Raw genomic sequence first — 23,506 nt, 5'->3', positions numbered from 1 at the left:
TGGGAAAGAAGGTACATGAAAAGTTTGATCAGTATTAAGCTACAGTTAAACAGGAGAAAAAGTTTCTGGTGTTGCACAGCAAGATAAATATATGATTATGTACTATAATTTCCAAAAAGCTAGAACAAAGGATTTTGAGTGTTTTTGACACAAAGAAATGATAAGTATTTGAGAACATAGACATGTTTCTCTTGAATCTGAACATTATGTAATGTGTATACGTATTGAAATATCACATGGCCTTGTAAATATGTACAATTTTTTTCTTGGTGGTATTGGGGTTTAAACTCAGGGCTTTGTGCTTCCTCGTCAGGCACACTATCATTTGAGCCACACCTCCAGCCCAATATGTACAATTTTTACGAGTGTTTTTTTTTTCAATACCAGAACTTGAACTCAGAGCCTACACCTTGAATCACTCCACCACCACTTTTTGTGTTAGGTATTTTCAAGATAGGGTCTCGCAACCTATTTGCCCAGGCTGTCTTTGAACTGTGATCCTCCTGATCTCTGCGTCCTGAGTAGCTAGGATTACAGGCTTGACCTACCAGCACTGGCTATGAGTGAATTTAACATAAATAAATAATAAAAAAGAAAAAAGACTATTTAGAGATACTTAAAGTTGTATAAAAAGCAGGCAAAAGCTAAGAATATTGTAGTGAGAAGGGGTCAGAATATAAGTTTGCACCTTTCTTGTGGTATTGGTAAAAGCATCATTTATTGAAGGATTACCACTTTACCAATTTTACCATTGAATTGGCATTAAATCCTTTGTAGAAAGTCAGTTAACCACATATATTTCTAGCCTCTTGTCCTTTTCACTGGTCCATAGGTAATATTTATGTCAACATTATACTATCTTGATTGCTGAAACATTAAGAAGCCTTCAAATCAAGTAGTGTAAGTCTTACAAGTTTGCCCATCGTTTTCAAAGTTATTTTGACTATGTTACCACTTTTGTATTTTCTTAACCACTTCAGAATTAGTCTAGTATTTTGTATAAAAATCTTGTTAAAATTTTACTGGGAATTCACTGAATCTGTATATTAATAACATAATCAATATTTTTACAATTTTGAATTTTGATTCATGAACACCATATATATCTTTATTTATGTGTACACTTTTGCTTTAAAATATTTTAGCAATATTTGTGATTTTTAGTGTACAGGTCTTGCATATCTGTGAATTTTATCCATATGCATTTCATATTTTTTAAGCTATTTTTATTTGCAATTCTTTTATAGGAATTTCCAAGGATTTGCTTTCATTACAGAAAATACGATCAATTTTCTTACAGGGCCATATGTCCTAGAGCCTTGCTAAAGTCACTTCATTCAAGTAGATTTTTATGGATTCCTATATACACAATCAAGAAAAAAATCATAAAAATACAATTTATTTTATTTTAAAATAGAAGTAGTATTAGCTGACATCCTTATCTTTTTCCCTGATCTTACAGAAGGGATATTAATTTAACATCATTAAAATTAAGATATTCAATTTGTCATGATTCTATCATTAGTCGAAGTTCTTTCCAAGATGTGTTTTATCAGGTGGAGGAAGTTTTCTTCTTGTCCTACATTCCTGAGAGTTGGCATTATGAATGGAAGTTGAATTTTGTCAAATGATGTATCCCCATGTATTGAGATGACCATGTTTTTCCTTTCTTAAACCTATAAATATAGTGCATTATGTTGACTGATTTTTTGAATGTTAAATGAACCTTGCATTCCTAGAATAAATTTTCCTTAGTTGTAATGAATAATTATAAATCCAATTTTCTAAAATTTTGTTAATAATACTTTTGTCTGTGTTTGCCTTATAGTTTCCTTTTCTTGTAATATCTTTGATTTTAGTAAAATGTGTTGAGAAATGTTCTTTCCTCATCAATTCTCTGGAAGATTTTTTTGTGTAGACTTGCTATTGTTTCTTCCTCAACTGTTTTTGAGTTCACCAACAAAGACAATGTGAACCTGAAGATATTTTGTGGGAATATTCCTCATTAAAATGCCATTTTAAAAATAAATATGGGGCTATTTATTCCTGAGTGAACTGTGGTAGTCTGTGTATTTCAAGAAATTTATCTATTTAATTTTTATTGTCAAATTTATTTACACAATCTTAGCATAAAATATTCCCTTCCTATCCATCTAATATATTGCAATCTGTAGTGACGTATATTTCAGATGTTGGTAGTTTATCTTTTATTTCTTCCTGATAATTCTAGCTAGAAATTTATTTTCTTAACCTGCTAAAACCACTTTTGTTTTTACTGATTTTGTCTATTATTTGTGTTTTATATTTTATCTATTTTGATTCCTAAATGTATTATTTAATGTCTAATAATTATTCAATTATTACACAGAGAATATGAAATTAGTTAGATATCAATGGTTAGATATCAATATATTATATATTCTATCATTATTTGATAGTATTATGAATGCATATTTGATAATAATTCATTTATTATTTGTTCTTTTTTATGGGGCCATTGCCACTTAGTGCTATAAGATTTCCTCTTAGCACTGCTTTATATCATGGGTTTTTTATTTCATTAGTGGAAAATGTTTTAAATTTTCCTTTGATTTCTTCTTTGACTCATATGTTACATAGAATTATATTATTTAGTTTCCAAGTACTTGAAGATCATCCAAATATACTTCTGTCATTAATTTCTAACTCAATTATATTTTAGCCAGAGAACACACCTTATACATTTTCATTTTTATGAGCCAGAATATGCTCTATCTTGGTAAATGTTCCAGGTCCACTTGAAGAGCATGTATTCTGTTGTTGTCAGCTGGAATTTTGAATAAATGCCAAGCAAGTCACATTGGCTGTTAATGTGGTTTCTTTTTCTGCTGCCTCTATTCGTCTCCTGGCTACTTACTCTATCACTAAGAGAACAGTGTGGAAATCTATAGCAGTAATTTCAGTTCTCAGTTTTCATCTATTTATCAGCTCTGATAATGGGTGCATAAATATTTAGCATTATTGTGTCTACTTGATGAATTGATCCCTTTAATATTGTGAAATGTTCTTCCTTACTCCCAGTAACATTCTTTGCTCTTATATCTACATTTTCTAACACTAAAATAGCTACTCTGACCTTCTTTTGATTGGTGTTCACATACTGCAACTTTTCTCAACATTTTACTTTTAACCTACTTACGCCTTTATCTTTAAAGCGAATTTCTCTCAGTGAGAAATTTTAGGTCCTGCTTTTAAAAAAAAATCCAGTCTAACCAATTCTTCCTCTTATACAGGTGTTTAGATATGTATTAGCTTTCTGTCACTGTAACAAATACCTGAGATAAGGCAACCTAAAGGGAGGAAATATTTATTTTGGCTCACATGCTTGCAGGTTTCAGTTCATAGTTTATAGTCATTTGGCCCCATTTTGTTGGGGACCTGGTGTGAGGCAGGAACATGTTAGGTTAGAACAACGCATTCATCTCATAGTGGGCCAGGAAGCAAAGAAGGAGAAACATAAAGGAATTTGAGCACACCTACCCAATGACCTAATGTTAATGACAAACCATTGGGCTCCACCATCTCCCAATAGCACCGCAGGATGGGGACTAAGCCGTTAACTCATGGCCTATGGGGAACATAGTAAAATGATTTACATGATAGATATGATTGGGCTTCCACCTACAACCTTGTCATCTGTTTTGTTTGTTTCATCTGTCACTTTTTACCCTTTTTCTGCCTTCCTATGGGTTGAGTATTTGTAGTACTCCATTTTATTTTTGTGGCTTTGTTAATTACATTTTTCTTTTGGTTCTGTATTGTACATCTTTATGTAGTCTATCTACAAGTAATATATGACTTCGTGTGTAGTTCAAAACTATTTTAACAGATTCCCACTTCATCTTCTTTGTGCTATTTTTGACATACATTTTTCTTATACATATATAACAAACCACATAGTACATTGCTATTGTTTTTGCTTTAGGTAGTCATTTACTGTTGAAAAAGATTTGGAAAATGAGAAACAGTTTTACATTTACCCATATACTTCCCATTTCTGTGTCTCTTCCTTCCTTTAGATAGACCCAAGTTCCTATCTGGCCACATTTTTGTTAACATCTCTTGAAGTACTGACATGCAGGTAAGTTTTTTTTAATATTGAAATGTTTGAAAATAGTGCTTATTTTGCCTTTGTTTTTAAGATGCATTGTATCTGCTTACAGAATTCTGAATTGACATTTTGTTCTTTAAGTCCTTTCAGCTATTGCTGCAGTATCTTCTGACAAGTCTGCCATCCTCCTGAAGTTGTCCCACTACCTGTTATACTTTATCTATTTTCAATGCTTTCTATGTATCATTTGTTCTAAGCAATTTGCTCATTTCTTTTGGTGAATTTTTCTTCATATGTCTTGTCCTTAGAGTTTGATGAGTTTCTTGGTTTGGGGAGATTATAATTTTCATCTAATTTGGAAAAATTTTGTTAGTACTGGTGTTTGAACTCAGAGCTTCACACCTGCTAAGAAGGTGTTCTACTGCTTGAGCCAAGCTTCGAGGCTTTATTGCTCTGGTTATTTTTCTAATAGGGACTTGGCCTGGGCCACAGTTTTCCTGTTTTATGCTTCCCACCATAGCTGAGATGACAGACACCACCATGCTCAGTTTTTCTGTTGAGATAGGGTCTTGTGAATCCCCCCCGCACCCCCGCTAGGCTAGTATAGAACAGGATCTTCCTGCTTCTCACCCTCCCAAGTAGTTGGAATTACTGCAAGCAGCCACAGGCACCCAGCAAATTCAGAATAGTTTTGGCCAGTTTCTCTTCAAATTTGTTTTTCCCCCTTCAGATAAACCAACTACTCTTATGTTAGGCTACTTAAAGCTATCCAGAGTGCACTGTTGGCCTGTTCCTTTTTCTTTTGTTCTCGGTCTGTTTCCTCTGTGTTACATTTTTGTCTGCTACTTTTCCTATGACTTCAAGCTCATTCATCTACTCTTCTTCATGTTCAATCTTCTGTTAGTGTATTTCTCATCACAGATACTGTATAAGTTTAATTTGTTTTACTCAATATGTTCATGCTTTCCTCTACCATTTGAACATATGTAATGAACACACAAGAACAATTTTAATGTATTCCTCTACTAATTTTTTCATCAGTGTCATTAACACCTCTATTAAAATTGACTGCATTTTCTGTCTTTAGGGGGTTGTGTTTTCTTGATTCTTTGCACACTAATTATTTTACTGGACATTAATTCACCATTATGAATTCTAATTTTTTGGATATTGGGCATTTTTGCATAGCTGTAAATATCCTTGGGATTAGTTCTGAGATCATGTTAAGTTACTTGGCAATAGTTTGGTCCTTTTAAAGCTTGATTTTAAACTTTAATTTGTAGACTTAGAGCAGTTTTTAGTCTTGGGATGACTTTGCCACACCACTGAGGCCCTGTCTTTCCAAGTGCCCTACCTCAGGCCCCATGTGTTACAAGTTTTCCACTCTGATTGGCAGAAACACACCGTTATTCCACCACTGTTTCCTTTATCTTAATGGTCACTATCCTGCTTACTGCCTGGAGAGCTGTTGCTTAAGATGAAAGGCTAAATCTGGTCCTTATAACTTCATGTTATCACAGGTGCTCAGATATCTACAACTGAATAAATTTCTCTCTTAGTCTTACCTTCCTTGTCCCAATCTGAACTGCAAAAGAGTCAAACCAAAACCAAACAGCACTGTTTCTCCTCTGGTTTTCCTTACTATAGAAAACAGCACCATCCAATGATTCAATCCAGAATTAGAACTTATCATTTTCTCTTCCCCTTTTTCTAGCTCCATAATCTAATCAGTCGCCAAATTCTGTCCTTTCTCACAGTGATCATCTTCAGCCTGGATAAATGCAATTAATTTGTGACTGATCTTTCCTCCAATACTCCATTACTCCGATTCATTATTTATATCAAAGCAACTGTCATATAGATATTCTAAAAGAAAACTACAAAAACTAAATATATCCCTCATTTTAGTTACTTAGTAAATGTGTTCATTGTAATGGTATGGATGTAGTAATTCCAAAACTGTTTTGAGTATAGTATAGGATTGAGTAAATTTATAAATGAAAAATATTGTGTTGGCAATGGAATTTTACTCAGCCATGAAGAAAGAAATCTTATCATTCTCAAGTAAATGGATGGAACTGGAGAACATCATTCTGAGCGAGGTTAGCCAGGCTCAGAAGACTAAGAATCATATGTTCTCCCTCATATGCAGTCTTTAGATCTAGGGCAAATACAGCAATGTTGTAGGACTTGGGTCACACAACAAGGGGAGAACATATACAGGAGGCACAGGGTTAGATAGAAAACCCAAAACATGAAAGCATTTGATGTCCCCACTCCAGAGGAACTAATACAGAAACCTTAAAGCAACAGATGTCAACACGAGAAGGGGATCAGGAACCAGTGTAAAGATCAGTTACAGATCGAATCAACCTAGGTTGTAACACATTTGTACATGAAAGCAATGCTAGGAATCTCTCTGTATAGCTGTCCTTATCTCAACTAGCAAAAATGCTATGTCTTTCTTATTATTGCTTATTTCTACTCTTCAAAGGAACTGGAGAAAAGTGCAGAACAGGTTCTGCCTGGAAGCGAGGGGGCAGGGGGCAGGGGGCAGGGGGGAGAAATAACCCAAACAATGTACACACATGTGAATAAATGAATAATAAAAAAAATATTGTGTTGGGCTAGAATTAGTAGTATTATTATAAACTCATTACATATACAAGTATATACATGTATACATACATGTATATACTTATTCACATATTTTTATATGTAGGAATATATACAGGTATGTGTATGTATATAACATATGTGTGTGCATTTATATATATACATGTATATATATATATATATATATATATATATATATATATACATGTATATGTATGTTTGGTACTTTCCACTGAAAGGTCTTAGAAACAATGATACCCTTACAGCAATGAGAATACTGGTCCTAAATACAATTTCCCACAAAAAATGCCATTGTTTCTTGGAAAAAAATGACTGGTCATCAACAAGGCTAAATTAGAGAAAGTACAAACTAAGTCTGGAATGAACTATTATGATGTATATTAACAACATGCTCAAAAATTACATGAACATATCAAAACAAAACAGAAGCCAGAATTAATAGAATCACAGTAGGTAAATATGGGAAATTATGACCAAAAAATTGAATCTAACTGAATAATGATATTAATGTTGTATAAACCATTGAATTAAAAAAGAAAGCATTCATACTGACAATTAGCTAATTAATTAAAAAGAAAGGAATATTATTCCTTACAACAGAAGGATACCTAGTAAATATAGAGGAATAAGGGATTTGGAAAATCACCATTGTTCAGCTGTAATTGTCATTATTCATGCAAGAATAATCAGTAGCTTCTAAAACTATTGGGTGCAAGTTGGAACAAGAACAGAATAGTTTCAAAGTACTTCCCCACAAATTACTTATTAATTAAAAGTTGAAAAATATAATTGGAGAGTGGAGTAGCCTGGTGGACATCAAAATTAACATTACCAATAATGGGGTAAAATCACACCATGTCTCTTTCTTGAGTAATGCACTGAGAAATACACAATTAACTCCCATGGTTTTATTTCAAAAAATGAATAAGGAATATCCAATCAATATCATGAAAGAAAAGAAACATTGAGTAACTATATCATATTGTAAGGTCAAGAGACTTGACAATAAACACAGTGCATAATCCTGGAGTGAATCCTAAATTGAGGAAAATTGCTATAAAGGACACTTTGGGGCTAATGAGGAAAATTCAAATATGGATTACAAATCAGAAATGAGTATTATGTTAAGTTACATTTTCTGAATTTATAATTGGATTGTTTTATAAAATAATTTCTTTGTTCTATGAAAATGGAATGAAGAATTTAGGGATAGAGGGGCAAGATGTATGTAACTAATTCTCAAATGGTTTTGGAAAAAAATTAACACAGACACTTGCATACTTGTCATTTCAACACAACCTAAGACACATTATAACGCATTTGTCTCATTGTGATCATATTGTTGATTACACTAAACTACTGGTCAACTGAGATCTCACCTAACAAGCAGATTGCTCTTCTTTAGCGTGTCAAACTGACATGTGCTCAGGGTTTTGAAAGTAAAGTCGTTTTTCAGCTGTCTTTCAGCCACATCTGTCATCCATGGGCAGGGATTGGTACTTTATTCCGAGAAATGGCTTTGGTCAAACATTGGGGTATAATACTCCAGAGGTATTACCTGAGTAAAATCCAGAACTTTCCAAAACCAGACTAGTGAGAACACCCACTGAAATGAAGGATTCGAGCTAATTTCATTATTCTGAGGGAAGAAACTCAACTTTTCACAAATCTCTATGGTCAATACATTATTGAAGGCACCTTATGACTCTTTTTTTATATGACAACAGCCAGGCATAGACTCTAAAAAGAATAACTGACCTCCAAGCCCAGGTCGCAGCCGGTTGTCATAGCCATCCAGAAGGCGATCCAAGATTCTGGTGAAGATAGTGATGTTGTCAGTGCTGTCATCAGGAATATCTGGGGCATGCTTGGGAGAGAGTCTGGTACGATGCAAGGAAAAGGAAAGGAAAATAGTAGTTCTTACTAGGAAACAATTATATGTCTAAATATTTTAATTCAAGAAAGCTTCAAACAACAGAGCAGGCCAATTAAATAGCCCTATATCTAAACCAAAACAGCAAGCACTTTCTATTTGTCATAGTAAATTTTGTTGTATAAATGAACAGGTCTCAAAATAAAGAGGGGAAATATTAATAAGAACTTACCCCTCATATATCCCAGAGAAACACAAGTTCATAAAATAACAGAGATGGAGAAACCCTTGAATTGCATCTAAGTCTACCCCCATTCCCACCATATAGAGAAAGAACAGCCATACACCAGTAAAGGTCCATCAAATGGTGAAGCTACTCGTAAGGGAGCTCCTAATCTCTCATTTTATACATGGGGAAGCCACAGCCATATCTCTAGTAGAGGCAGAAATAAGACTACAACCCAAATTTTCTGGTTTTCTAGTGTCCCTCAGTGGCCTCTTACTTGATTTGAATGTCTTCTGAAAGTGTTTTTGAACACTGTACACTTTACTAACCGTGGGTTAAAAAGGAGGATATGGTGAAAAAATGGCTGTTGCCAGGAGTAAAGGAGTATAGTGTAGAATCAAGTAATGGACTAAAAACTAGAAATCTTGGGTCCTAGTACCACTTAGTAAGTTATAGTGCTACATGTGTTTGGATCCCAATTTTCCATTCTTACCTTGGACCCCATCTCCCTAATACCTAGTTAATTTGGCTATAAAAAACCACATGATACCAGTTAAGAGGGGCCTTAAGAGACAATTAATATGTACTCCCACTAATATTTTTTACTACCACTGATATTTAAACCCACCATTAAGCAAGGTACTTGTTTTGGGGGGAAAAAAACTGACAAAGAACTACGAAATAATGCAAACATTTGATTTGAATAGTTCTCACTCTAAACTATTTGATAACCTAGCAAAAGTCACTTTGAAGCAGGGCACCCAGTGGCTCATGCCAGTAATCCTAGCTACTTGGGAAGCTGAGATAAGGAGGATCACAGTTCAAAGGCAGCCCAGGCAAGACCACAACATCAACAGAAAAGGCTGGGCCCAGTGACACACACCTGTCATCTGAAGCTATGGGGGAAGCTGAGATGGAGTGGATCATGATTCCATGTCAACCTCTGGCAAAAAGTTTGGGAGACCCCATCTCAACAGAAAAAAAGTGGGTGTGGTGGCATGTACCTATCATCCCAGTGACAGAAGGAAGCCTAAAATAAGATCTCACTCCAGGCTAGCCTGGCAAAAAGTGAGACCTGTATCTCCAAAATAACCAAAGCTAAAAGAGCTAAGGCACAGCTCAAGCAATAGAGTGCCTACCTAGCAAGCACAATGCCCTGAGTTTAAACCCCAGTTCTGTCGCCCTCCCCCTAAAAATGAAAATAAGGTTACCAACATGCTATCAGTTAGAAAAATGTAACCATTTTTCTAGTCATTAAAATGAATAAGTAAATTCACACAATTAGAGTCAGATGACTAGAGTGTTAGCTCTGGCTCTAACACTTACTGGGTGATATATTTGCTTACCTGTAAAATAGACATAATGATACATTATTTTACAATGATTTTGGATGAAATAAGTAGATAATACAAAATTGCTCTGTAAATGAAGGTTATTCCTAGTTTTTCCTCAAATTCCTGAGAATGCAAAGAGAAGCTTTTTTGCACTTTTAGGCTATGAGACAAACCCAATCTCACTGACCATGTAGAGATTAAGTACAAGATGTTAGAAGTAACAGCATTAGTTAAACCCCATCAAGGATCCCAGTGTGTTTATGTGAGGGGAAACACAGCTGCAGAGCTGCTGATGCGGTTCATACAATGATCTGAAGAGAAGAAAAATTCACTTCATTAAAAGGATGGCATTTTCCCTAATAATGTGTATCTCCTAGGGGAGAACAGAATTTTTTAATAATGAAAATTCTAAATTACTGGACTGATCATGCCTCTGCACTGCTCCCAAGCTTTCCATAACTCTTCATGGCTCACTAAATAAAATTCCAACTCTTTAGCCTGGCATTCATGACCTTATTCCATGTGTTCCAATATACTTTTACAGCTGCAAATTACACTACGTCACATTTGGACCAGAAATTATAGCCAATCAGATTTATCCATTTCCCAATACCCCCCATGTTCTCATGCTCCAAGCTTAGTCTTTCCCATAAATGGAAAGATCTAACTAAAGATGCAGCCCTAAGGATGCCAGTTATATACTGCAGAAAGAATGAGAAACACCTGTAATCTAATAGCATACATTCTAATGTCTTTGCAGAAGCTACTTGAAGAAAAAATACTGATTTGGGGCTAGACTATGCCTATATGACCTGCTATGGTTTAGATATGAAGCATCCCCTCCAAAAAGCTCATGTGTTGAAGGCTGGGTCTCCAGTTGGTGGCCCTGTTGAGAGGCAGTTGGATAATGAGGATTGCTAACCTCATCAATTGACTTCATAGCTCCGATATGATGTTCTCTCTCACCACATATGGATCCAGAAGCAACAGAGCCAAGTGACTATGGACTCAAACCTTTGAAACTGTGAGCCAAAATAAATCATTCCTCCTGTAAGTGTTTGCCCAGGTATTTTTTTCCAGCAACAAGAGTAACTAATTCATGATCTCTCTCAAATGGATAGCTGTTATTTTCATAAATAGCTTTTACATATTAGTAATGAAGCTATGGAAGTCTTGGTTTAAGACACACTCACTCAACATGTGCCCCACCAGTTCACATTAAGTTTATTTGCTGAGTTAAAGTAAAATGAAGACCAATTCCTTCATGCCTTCTTAGTAACTGGAAGGTACTGCTTCACAAAAACATGCAGGAAGATTTAATAGTATTTGTGGTAAAAGATAAAATAATAAGGTAATAGAACTTAGAGATAATATTTCATATATGAACATAAACAGAACTACACCAACTTAAAATGGCTCATTATCCAAATTTTGCAAAGAGGTCAGGGTACATTCTTCCTTTAAAACATGCCATGAAGTGTACCTAGTTTCCCAAGCAAGACTGCACATGCCTATTTTTCATAATTTATCTGAATGATTGTAAACATAACACTAATTCACTTCTGGTAAGTGGATTTTCATAAGCGAGCCTGAAAACCATTTATAATATTGCCTCTGTGGAGAAAAGAATTTTGACATAAAAGAAAGAGAAACTGGACTGGAGATATAGCTCAAGCAGTTGAGTGCCTACCTTATATGTACAAAGTCCTAAGTTCAAATTCCAGTGCTGCCAGAGGAAGGAGAAACTACAATCTCTAGAAATAGTTTCTATCCCATCATTATTTGCTCTTTATCACACACCCACAGTTATGATCAAAGCAATGAGCTGGCCACCAGTTCAAAGCCTCTCACTCAATCTTGGCGACCCATATGCTTATAATGGAAAGTCCTGAATGTCACCACCTGAACCAAGTGATCAAATTTGGCATTAGTAATACTGAATAAACCTTGCCTCCTGGTATGATGTAATTAAGAAGTCAGATCATCAGCTATGAAGTGTGGTTGATCTTGGCTTCCCAAGTTCATCCTTGTCTTGAGTCACAAATGCTACCTTTCCACTTCAAAAGGGAAAATGACAGGATAAAATGATATTTCTTATTCTTCCAGGTCCTGTAAGAAAATGGCACTTGCCCCCATCTTAGCACAGTCTAACATGTGGCTGACATAATAAGTAGTCAGAGCTCGAGAGATTACTATACATAAGTCAATGTTCATGTTCTAAAAGCAATGTACTATAGTGGTTAATAACAAAGATACTGTCACCAGACTCTCTGGTTTCAGTTCTAGCTCTGACACTGTCTAGGTGTGTATGGTTTGGGAAGTTACTTGACTTCTCTGTGCCTCCATATTTTATATGTAAAGCAGAGATAATACCATCACCAAGTAGGTAGGTGCATTTTAAGAATTATATACAAATTAAGATACATAAACCACTTAGAACAGTGCTTCATGTATAGAGAAACATAAATACAAATTTTAAACTAACACTATAGACTACAAATGAGTATAAAACTATAAATAAGTAAAAAATCTCAAATTGAGTTTCAAAAAATCTAATTAGAAGTCAAGCATGGTGGCTCATATCTATAATCTCAGCACTCAGGAGGTTGAGGCAGGGAGATCCAAGTTTGAGATCAGCCTAGACTACACAGCAAGTTCATGGCCAGTCTAGGCTACAAAGAAAGATCTGGTCTGCAAAAAAAAAGGAGCCAGGTCCCCTAGTGGCACATGCCTGTAATCCCAGCAGGAGAAGCTAAGGGAGGAGAACTGAGTTTAGGGCCAGACTGGCTACCTAGCAAGAACCTGTGTCAATTCCCTACCTTAAAAAAATCTAATTAGAGGACAAAGGAGAGTGTCTACTTTGAAGCAATGTCTGAAAGTCATATCATATCAGGAGAAAAGTTGGAAGAAGTAAAAGTTAGCACATGTAGACAAGAAAGAATGGAGTAGATCTAAGGCAAGCAGCAAGAATTTCATGTAAAACACGTTTTTACATGTGGGAAATGGGAACATGTTATAGAATCTTATAACTGGTAGTCAGTAGAGTAAGGTGGGTTTCAGCTCAATAAGCACTTTTCTACCTCTCAGCTTTGTCGAGTGGTTGTAATGCAGCTTATTACTGATTCAAACTGGTAGGTCAATCATCAAGCCTAATGGAAGAGGAATTCCTGGTTGCCCAGGGTGTGGGCTTAGGAATTGACAGTCTCTCTGGTCCCACATTTATTTCTTTAAAAAAATTGATGATCCAATGCTGACAGTATTAATGCATTGAAACTCTGATCGTGGTTGCATGGAAAGGGGAGGGATTCAACTTCTAACACACGTACTGCAAATCATAGTTAATACTTATGTGTCTACAGTGCCAGTTTATTCTCAGATTAAGAGGACTGAGACAATAATCCCAACATGAATACACTATACCTTTGGTAGAGGGATACCAAATCAGTCTGGGCATCTGACAAAGAAATAAGGAACTTCCCAACTATTTCCTGTTCGGTTCACAACATCAACCATCACCGCTACCAGCATTATGTAATTTTGTTGCAGAAAAAGTGTGAATGTAGTATATATCTCCCCAAAATCATAGTTCCTTATGCACTCTTAAATGTCCAACTATGCCTAGTCCTCAATGCTTCTCATTCGCTTTTGCATATTCATTCTCCACTCTTCTCCATCCTGTTGTTTTTTAGAAGGATTGAAATGTACAAACTACATTAACAGGACTCCTTTGGCCTCTGGGTGCAACTTGAGTTTGGACACCTTGGCTAAAAATCAGAGGGGTAAAGTCTGGGCATGTAATTCCTGGGCTCCATCTCTATAAGATTTCTTCAGGGTAGCTGTTTCCTCTGCTAAAGATCTCTATAGCTTGTACAAAAACTTGTTTTACATGTCAGGCCTGCTGCTTGCCTTAGGTTCTTGCTATATTTCTTGTGGTTCCCCTACACCTAGATCATGTCTTTAGGATGAGTCTTTGCTAATCCATCTTCTTCAAATCAGCTTAATTGAAATGTACTATTTGTATTATTTGAGAACCTGACTAACTCAACAAATTGCAAAACCTAGATGGATGGAAGACTCATTTGGCACTTACTTGCTTTGACACTCACCTGTCAATTCATTATGAAATTTCTGAAATTTGATCATTTTTATCCAGAAAAATATAGTTTCACGATGGCTGAACTTAACCTTGTTCACATATATAGTTCCAATATGTTGATGCTAAAATACAGGATCAGGAAGCAGGAGTGTAAGAAATGTATTTATTACATAAATCTGAATAATTCTCTGTAGGATTTTTTAAGAATATAGGAACAAGAATCAAAGAGTGGTGTTCTAGATCTGGCTCTGCTATTAATTTGCTATGAGATCTTAGGAAAATAAGTTTACCTTCTGGACCTCAATTTCTTCATGCACAAAATGAGAGCTCAATTAATTGTTGTCTATGGGTTTTTTCCATGTCTGCTCTTCTAAAGTTCCAGAATCTCATATTCCTAACTATACTGTTCATTTCTTGAAAACAGAAAGTGTGCCCCCAAAATATTGACCAAAGATTCCTTACATCAGAATCACCCGGAGCATTTGATAAAATACAGATCATCCTCTGAGTTTCTAAATTGCAATCTTCAAGTGTGGACCCACATTCTTGTTTGTACATACCAAACACTGAGAATCACTGCCTCTGCCCTATGATTTAAACAAAGAATTAGTCAATAAACCACTATGATTGTGAAATCTGATAGGCCAGCTAGCCCAGGTGATTTAAAAGAAGAAATCGTTAAGGTGGATAAAATAATGGAGCACATAGATTTTTTTCAATACACAAAACATAATTAAGAAGGCATAAAAACAAGCAAAAGGAAGTGTAGTGAAAGTATTAGAACTATCAACATCTACCACATATTTTGAAAGTTATGTTAGATCCTTTATTTCTAGTAAATACCAATAGAGTGCCAAGCCTAATATTCTAAGCTAAATTTTTAGTAGTCTCATCCCTCCAAAATATGAACTGCATGACTTGGAAGAAAATAAATAAGAAAATGTTTCTAATTTAAGAAAAGTGCAGTCATGGTGCCTTGTATTAAAATTAAGCATTTCACTCTGTTTTTTCAGGCAGGATTTCTTGCCCTCCTCTTTGACATAATTGCTAAAAGGCTTAGCTATCTGGTATTCTAAGCACTAACAGGATGTAAAAAAAAAACAATGTAAACAGGAAAGGTGACAACTAACATTAAGGATGGAGATAAAAATGAAAGAGCAGAAGTAGTGTGAACATAATGAATGCTCTTTCTGAGAATCAAAAGTCACCAAGAAAAGGGGCTATTCTTGTTTAGGATTATTATAAGAAAATATGCAATGTATTTTTAGAAAACTTTATTCTCTGATTTAATGTTTATAAAGCTGTAATATCTAAAGAGGTATGCTTCATTTACTTAGAACCTCTACTTTATTTAGAATGTCTATTATGGCCCAGTGAGGAGTTAATAATTCAGAATTGATTTGATTTTCCACATTGGAAGAAAGAACAAAAACAATCTCATATACCAAGATTCTAAGCACATACAAGTCTGGTTCTGTACCCCTTTTACCACCAAGATTAAAAAGTAAAACTGATGACAAAAGAATGAAAGAGTCAGGGTACATTAACATAATCAACTCTGAATAAATAATTAGGAACAGATTCTGCTTCAAGACACATGCTTCTAAGAATATGGGACGGTAGCCAAACATAAAACAAAAAGGGGACACTACCAAGAAAAAAAATCCTGTGTAATACTGAAATATTTCAAGACTAAGGGGTCATTTCTAGCAATTATATTCCCTAAATAAGATAGGATTTTTGTTTAAAAGAAGTACAATGATGCTGAAAAAAAACCCAGCAGGTTTTGTGAACTAAGAAATAAGGTAGATCTTTAGTGGCCCAGTGAAACTATCCTCCAGCTACTTCAGAGAATTCCCATGTGTCAAGGGAGCCACCCACTGAAAATGATGCTAGGCCATACCTTCATCTGGGAGGCTCACAGGTATGGACTGAGATGAGTCAAGGTAGGACTATTCTGTTGTTTCACTTATGCTTCATATTCCCACACTTTAAATGAAAGCATGCTTTTTCCCCTTTCAGTATCTTGCTGCCCTTGCTTCCTTACAATTTTCTCCTACGAGCCTTATCTCAGTAACTTAATTGCTCAAGAATCTTTGTGTCATGCTTTGCTTTAAGAGAACCTAATCTAAGCATCCAGGAAGTATATCTCTGAAGTCAAAGAGAGTTTATACTATATATGTATATTGTATGTTTTATTTTATGATAAAAATAAGTTAAGGAGAGAGAAACTAACAACATTAAATATTGCTATTTGCTAGACAGAAAATGAGTACTGTAAGGACAAGCAATTGTTCATTTTAGCAACAGAGCCAACATTGGCCATCTTCATCACAGAAGTTGCCTTGGAGTCACAGAGAAGTCAGATAGAATGGGTATGGGAATTGGTGAAAGTCAAGTAAGACAATAAAGCAGACCACTCCTTCAAGAAGTGTGAGTGTAAAGGGGAGCAAAGATAAAGAACTTTTTAGAAGGAAAGTTTAATATGAGAGATTCTTCATCATATTTAAATGCTAAGGAGCCAGAATCAATCCAAAGGGCAGGTTGAAGATCCAATTGATGGCAAAAGGCTGGAGAGACTCGCTTTTAAGATATCAGAGTGGGGATTCAAGCATGGCCTAAGGAGCTGCTCAGGAAGACCTTGGAGATCTCTGTCTACCTTGAGGGTCTGAGGTGGTAAGTTTTCTGAATACGATGTCATGTTGAGTATCAGAGACCACAGTACTTGAGTTCCTCTGGGGAAAAAAATCTGAAGTTTTTGTGTGAGGCAAGCATTGATCACAGTCATCATTGTTCCAAGGACTAAGTGTTCTTACCCGCCAATATCTTGCTTCACAAAGTCCCCAGGTTCTTGCCGTCTTGATTCCCCTTGGCCACTGGTTCCGGGGAGAATATTAATCAGAAAAAGAAGTCCAAGTCTGGTCATGTAGAAGTGAAACATTTGTGTGATTTTCATCTTCTTGGGTACCAACTTGGAGAGACCTGTGAGATCCACAGTAGAGGGAAAGGGGAAAGACAAAAGGGTAGAAAACAAAGGGTGAGAGGAGGAAAAGGTAATGAAGAATTTTAGTTAATTTTATTAGAACTATTTAACTTCTCTAGTACACAGTTACTCAGTACTTAACTTGATAGCCCCCTTTCCCCTGCTTATCAATGCCACCAAAATTCACTACCATTATCTCTTCTGAATATAGCAAGGCCCATCCAGGAAATAATACACGTCTCTTTCCTGTTTTCCTATATGACTAGGTAAGTTGCCAGAACGTCCCTCAGAAGCAGCTACCTCTTGTAATGCAAGAGCTTAAAATGGTCTCTCTTGTCTTCAGTTCATTCTCCCCCACTTCATTTGGTCTTTATTTCACAAAGGCCTTTGCCTTGGTAAACTAGGTAATACTGTAGAGAATTCTAGTATATTAAACCTGGAGTCTTTTTACAGTATTTGCAGAATTATTTCTCATCTTGAAGGAGTTAAGCAGTATCAAAGAGCCTGAGAAATAGACTATTTCATCAGGTTGAGGACATGTTGAATGATCAGACGCTATGGATCTTGAATAACAATAAAGTAGTTCCGCATGAAGCGATCCAAGGCAAATTCAACTACCTCCTTTAGACAAAGGTCACAACATAAAAAAAAATCCAAGGGGCTGGTGGAGTGGCTTAAGAGGTAGAGGACCTGCCTAGCAAGCAAAAGGCCCTGAGTTCCAACCCCAGTACCACCAAAACCAAAAACAACAACAAAAACCTCAGCTTGTCTTTAGCCTAGTGTCAGTGACTCACACCTGTAATCCTAGCTACCTGGAATGCTAAGGTCAGAAGGATCATAGTTTGAAGGCAGTCCAGGCAAAACGTTCACAAGACCCCATCTCTAAATTAATCAGAGCAAAATGGGCAGGAGGAGTGGTCAAGCTGTAGAGCGCCTGCTTTGAATGTGCAAAGCCCTGAGTTCAAACATCAGTCCCAAAAAAAAAAATAAATAAATCTAAGCCTAGCTCCTGGCAGAGAAGTTCCTAAGCTAGCAATTTATGCCAATGGTGAAATTAGTGATTTGGTATTCCTTGCGTGCAGGGCTGCTTTATGAACTCTGAACTGCTAAAGGTTTATCCAAAACATAAGGTTAAGAAAAAAAAAACCTGATAGTTAACATGTACTTGCTATGCTTAAACTGTGCGGCTTCTGAATCTGAGACACTAATCACTCCAGCCCAATACTGTTCTTTTACAGCCATAGAAGGGGATTGATTTTCAGAGGGAATGGGGAAATTTGAACCTTTTTAAAGGAAAGTTTATGTTAGAGACCAATGTGTAAAACAGATACAGGCTGGGGAACTATTCTGATTGATTAAAAGATTAAGAAAAAGATTCCAGCCACTGAGTTAGTTATATAGTAGGTTTTCTTCATGAATGTAGTACAGGTATATTAAAAAAAACAATGCTGGGAGAGATGGGCTTCTGACATAATGAAATGTCTACATCGGACACCGGAGGAATCATAGTTTACCATATGAAATCATCAATATTTTACAGTTTTTGTTTCACAGAAACAGAAATTTCTCAGCATTAACCTAGTATGTGTGCTTTAACTTTCATGATTCATGTGTTGAACATTTCACAGAAGTGAAAAGGAACAGTACACTTCAAAAAATAACACCATGTAAGCAACAAAGTATCAGACAACTCTGGGCAGAGCAACATCTATGAGATGGGCAGTAACCATGATATATGCTCAATTATCCACAGTGCCTTAGAGGTTCTTAATGTCTTATAGTCACATCATTTGACAACTACTCCACAGAAACAGAAGGACTTGGCATAAGATATAAGGGTCAGTGCCCGGCAAGGTGGCTTATGCCTATAATCCCAGCTACTTAGGAGGCAGAGACAGGAGTATCACAGTTTGAGGCCATCCCAGGCAAAAGTTAGCAAGACCCTATCTCAAAGAACAAGTCATACATGGTAGTACATATCTGTAATCTCAGCCAGGTGGGAGTGTAAGAGTATCACAGTCTAAGATCAGCCTAGGAAACAGTGCAAGACCCTATTTGGAAAATAACAAAAGCAAAATAAAAGGGCTGAGGACATGCACAGCTTGAGCGTAGAGAACTTGCCTAGCAAGTGCAAGACCCCTAGTTTAAACCCTAGAACTGTCAGAAGAAAGATATAAAGTTCAAACTGTAGAAATAAACATAGAATTTAAGACATAACCATGATGCATGCTCAGAAAACAAAAGTGCACAATCCTGGGTAGAAGAGAAGATGGCTGCACTACATGAACAAAGAGATCCATGGTATATTTCAATTACACTATTCAGCACATAACTATGGGCTATGTTCAAATTATGTTAAACCAGCAGCAGGCCATCACACTATGACAGAAATAAATGTGCATGATTTGGGAAGAGAAAACTGTAATATATATTATGATACATAAGAAGATAGGAAAATTATATGAAATTACAATTAAAGCACATATTCAAATATCTATTATGCATCAGAAGATAGCCGTCATATACAGTAAGGAAGAGGTTGGACATAAGAGGTACACTCTAACAATTATAGCATTTGTCAGCCATAAAACATCTTTATTATACATAAGAAGACACTTATGGAATAAAACCATTTGACCATCATATGTGTCAGAAAATTATAGTACATGAGTCCAATAATCACAGAAAAACAAAAGAAGAAGAATTTGGTGCACACTTCATTAAGATATGGTGCATGCAGGCAACAGAAGTAAATGGGACTGCATCAAACTGAGAAGCCTCTGCACAGCAAATGAAACAATCCACTAATAATCAGAGCGGTGCAAATCAAAACTAGAATCAGACACCATCTTGCCCTAGTTACAATGGTTATCATCAAAAAGACAAAAATAACAAATGATGATAAGGATGCATAGGAAAGGGAACCCTTGTACACTGCAGGAATGTAAATGAGAACATACATTATAGAAAGCAGTACAGAGTTTCCTCAAAAAGCTAAAATTAGAGCTAGCATATGAGCCAGCAATCGCAGTACTGGGTATATCCCTGAAGGAAATGAAATGAATGCACCAAAGACACTTGCACACCCATGTACTGTAGCATTATTCACAATAGCTAAAATAAGGACTCAACCCAGAAGTTTAAGTTCAGGGCCTCACGTTTGCTAGACTCACTAGGCAGAACAAAATTATTCTTGAAAACATTAATAAACATTCACAAAACTTGTATGGAACCTAAAGAGCCAAAGCAATCTGGAGCAAAAGAGTAAAGCTGAGGCATGCCAACAACTGATTCCAAAACACATAATATAAAAATATATACTAATCAAAACAGCACAGTAAATGCACAAAACAGACACACACATCAAGAGAATAGAATAAAGTATTGTAAAACAATCCCATTCATTTATAGCCAATGAATCTCAACAAAGGAGGTCAAAGTATATGTTGGAGAAATGGAAGATTCTTCAGTAAGTATTTCTGGGGAAACTGGATATTTGCATGCAAAATATTGAAATTTGACTCCCATAACTCCACTTGTACAATAAATCAGCTTAAAATTAAACTAAAATTATGAAACTACTAGATGAAAACACAGGGAACACATTTTAAGAATTTGTTTAGGCAACATTTTTTGGATAAGAACTCATAAACACAGAAAACAAAAGAAAAACATATAAATAGAATTATATAAAACTGAAAAGCTTCTTCACAGCAAAAGGAATAATCACAGAGAAAATAGACAAACCACAGAATAAGGAAATTTTTTGCCAACTATTCATCTGACAAAGTACTAATGCCCAGAATATACAATGAACTCAAAAACTCAATAACAAAAACCCCACAAATAATTCAATTAAAAGGAAATGATCTGAATAGACATAGCTCTAGAGAATAAATTCAAATGACCAAGAAATTTATGAAAAGCATTGACTAATTCCATTAGCAATTTAGGAAATTGACAATAAATACCACAATGTATCTCATCCCAGTTAGGATGGCTATTTAAAAAAAGACAAAAGTAAGAAATGCACGTAAGATTTGGAGATCGCACTTTTGTTTTGCTTTTGGTTAGGAATGTAATTTAGTAAGCTACTATGAAGAACATTATGGAGGTTAATGAAAAATTTAATGTAGCTATACCTTTTCGTCCAACTTTCCCACTTCTGGATATATATTCAAAGGAAATGATAGTGACATACCAAAGAGAAGACTATATGCTCAGATATGGAAAAATATAGACACCCATCAATAAATGGATAAAAATGTGATATATAGTTTATGCTTATTTATATATGTATATAAAAACAGGTATACAAAATGGATTGTTATTCAGCCATAAATGTGATACCCTATCATTTTCAGCAAAATAGATGTGACTGGAGAACATTAAATGAAGTGAAATAAGTTTGACACAGAAATACCAGTACTGCATATTGTCTCTCATAGTGGAGATTTCTAGAGGCTAGGAATGGTTGGGTGTCATAGGAATATGAGGCGGTTGGATAATAGGTCCCCAAATATAGTTAGAGAAGAGTAATATGTTTTAATATTCTACAGCACAAAAGGATGGCTGTGCTTCAAAATAAACTTAAATATTCATAAATAGCTTGATGGATTCAAACAAACATTTCATCAGTACATATTATATACATGCTTTAAACTACCACACTATATCTCATATATATGTATAATTAATGTGCTTGAATCAAATATGTTTTTAAAAGTTAGACATGGAGATGATAAATGCCCTGATTTGATCATTTTACACTCTTCCTCATATTGGATTATCATACTGTACCCCATTGATTTGTACTGTAGGATAATAATTTGTAGAATTTTTAAAAACAAAGAGAATGTGGCATATTTGCACAATAGGATATTATTCAGACTTGAAAAGAATGAAATCCTGTTATTTGTAGGAATGTGGGGGCAATTGGAGGTCATGTTAAGTGATACAGGTCAGACACAGAAAGAACAAATGCACATGTTCCCACTCATTTGTGGAAACCAGTAAGTCAATCTAGTTGAAGAATTGGATGGGATAGTGACCACTAGAGACTGAGATGGGTGGGGGGTAGCACAGGAGGAAGCTCAATAAGAAGCACCAAAACACATTTAGAAAGGAGGAATCGATTCTGGTTTTCTACAGCACAACAGAGTAACTATTGCTTAAAACAGCCTATGGTATAGTTCAAAATTATTAGAGAACAAAATTTCCAGCACATAAAAGTAATTAATGGTTGAAGAAATGGAAGTGCTTATTACCTTGGCTTGATTATTGCACATTGTACACATGTGTTAAGCTACCACAACTACCCTATAAAGACATACAAGTCAAAACACACTAAAAGAGACTTGATGCATGATTAACACCATGCCACTGGACTATTGGCAACAATGTGGATATACTTAGCACTACTAAACTGCATATTTAAAAATGGTTAAGATGGAACATCTTCCATGGGGCTTTTAGGGAGTTGAGTATTAGGGTTTGAATTCAGGGACTTGTACTCGCTAGGCAGGTGCTCTACCACTTGAGCCACTCCACCAGCCTCTTCTGTGTTTTTCACCACAGTTAGAAAAATATGAAGCATGCCACTGGAACAGGTGGTATTGGAAAATTCATACATATCCATAGAACAGGACCCATACCTGGTACATGTGTAGAGAAATATGGACATTAGTAGATATCAGCATTAAATGAACACACATCCATGGTACAGGTTCAGACAACCATCAAACAAATGCAGAGAAGGACGTTAGGAAGAAAGGCACCCAAAATATTTACTATGACAAATTTAGTGATTTTTCAATCGACCAGACCATGGTGCATAAACTGAAAACTGTGACAGTGGAACAAAGTGCCTCCACCATGATTAATATACATCTAGCTGAAGATAATTGTAGTGTATCCTCATAAAACCATGTTGAGTATGAAGAGGTATATGGTATATTTGTCCTTAACCATGATGTGTGAAACAATGTGAGTGTCATGGTAACAATAATACAGGAATTAAGTGATGTGCTTTATGATCAGATGGCCATGGGAGTAGCCTACCATGATGCAGAAGCAGAAAGTCATGGTCTTTGAGTAGGCAGACATGGTCAAAAATTTTTCACTGGAGCAGAAAGCTAAGATATGCATGAAAGTGGTCAGAGTGAAGAATTGATATCCTTTGGGTAGTAATGACTATGGTGAATAAGTAATTACCTATAATGTAGGAACATACATAAATACACAAACAGAGTACACACATGCATGGTG

The 23,506-nt window shown here is 35.6% G+C and overlaps 1 protein-coding gene across 4 annotated transcripts in view; it reads right to left on the bottom strand.

Moving 5' to 3' along the window:
- Positions 1 to 23,506, bottom strand: part of Gabra3 (gamma-aminobutyric acid type A receptor subunit alpha3) — a 230,236-nt gene that overhangs the window by 120,121 nt on the left and 86,609 nt on the right. For all 4 annotated transcript variants that reach the window (XM_074062404.1, XM_074062403.1, XM_074062402.1 and 1 more), the window contains 2 exons: positions 17,073 to 17,238; positions 8,486 to 8,607 (listed from right to left, as the gene is read on the bottom strand). In XM_074062404.1, coding sequence (XP_073918505.1) covers positions 8,486 to 8,607; positions 17,073 to 17,212 — 262 coding nt within the window. In that variant the 5' untranslated portion in view covers positions 17,213 to 17,238. The remainder of the gene's footprint in view (positions 1 to 8,485; positions 8,608 to 17,072; positions 17,239 to 23,506) is intronic.

This window comes from Castor canadensis, chromosome X (assembly GCF_047511655.1).
Source record: "Castor canadensis chromosome X, mCasCan1.hap1v2, whole genome shotgun sequence".
Lineage (NCBI taxonomy): Eukaryota > Metazoa > Chordata > Mammalia > Rodentia > Castoridae > Castor > Castor canadensis.
Note: the sequence above shows the minus strand (reverse complement) of the source record. Positions and strands in the feature narration are given on the sequence as shown.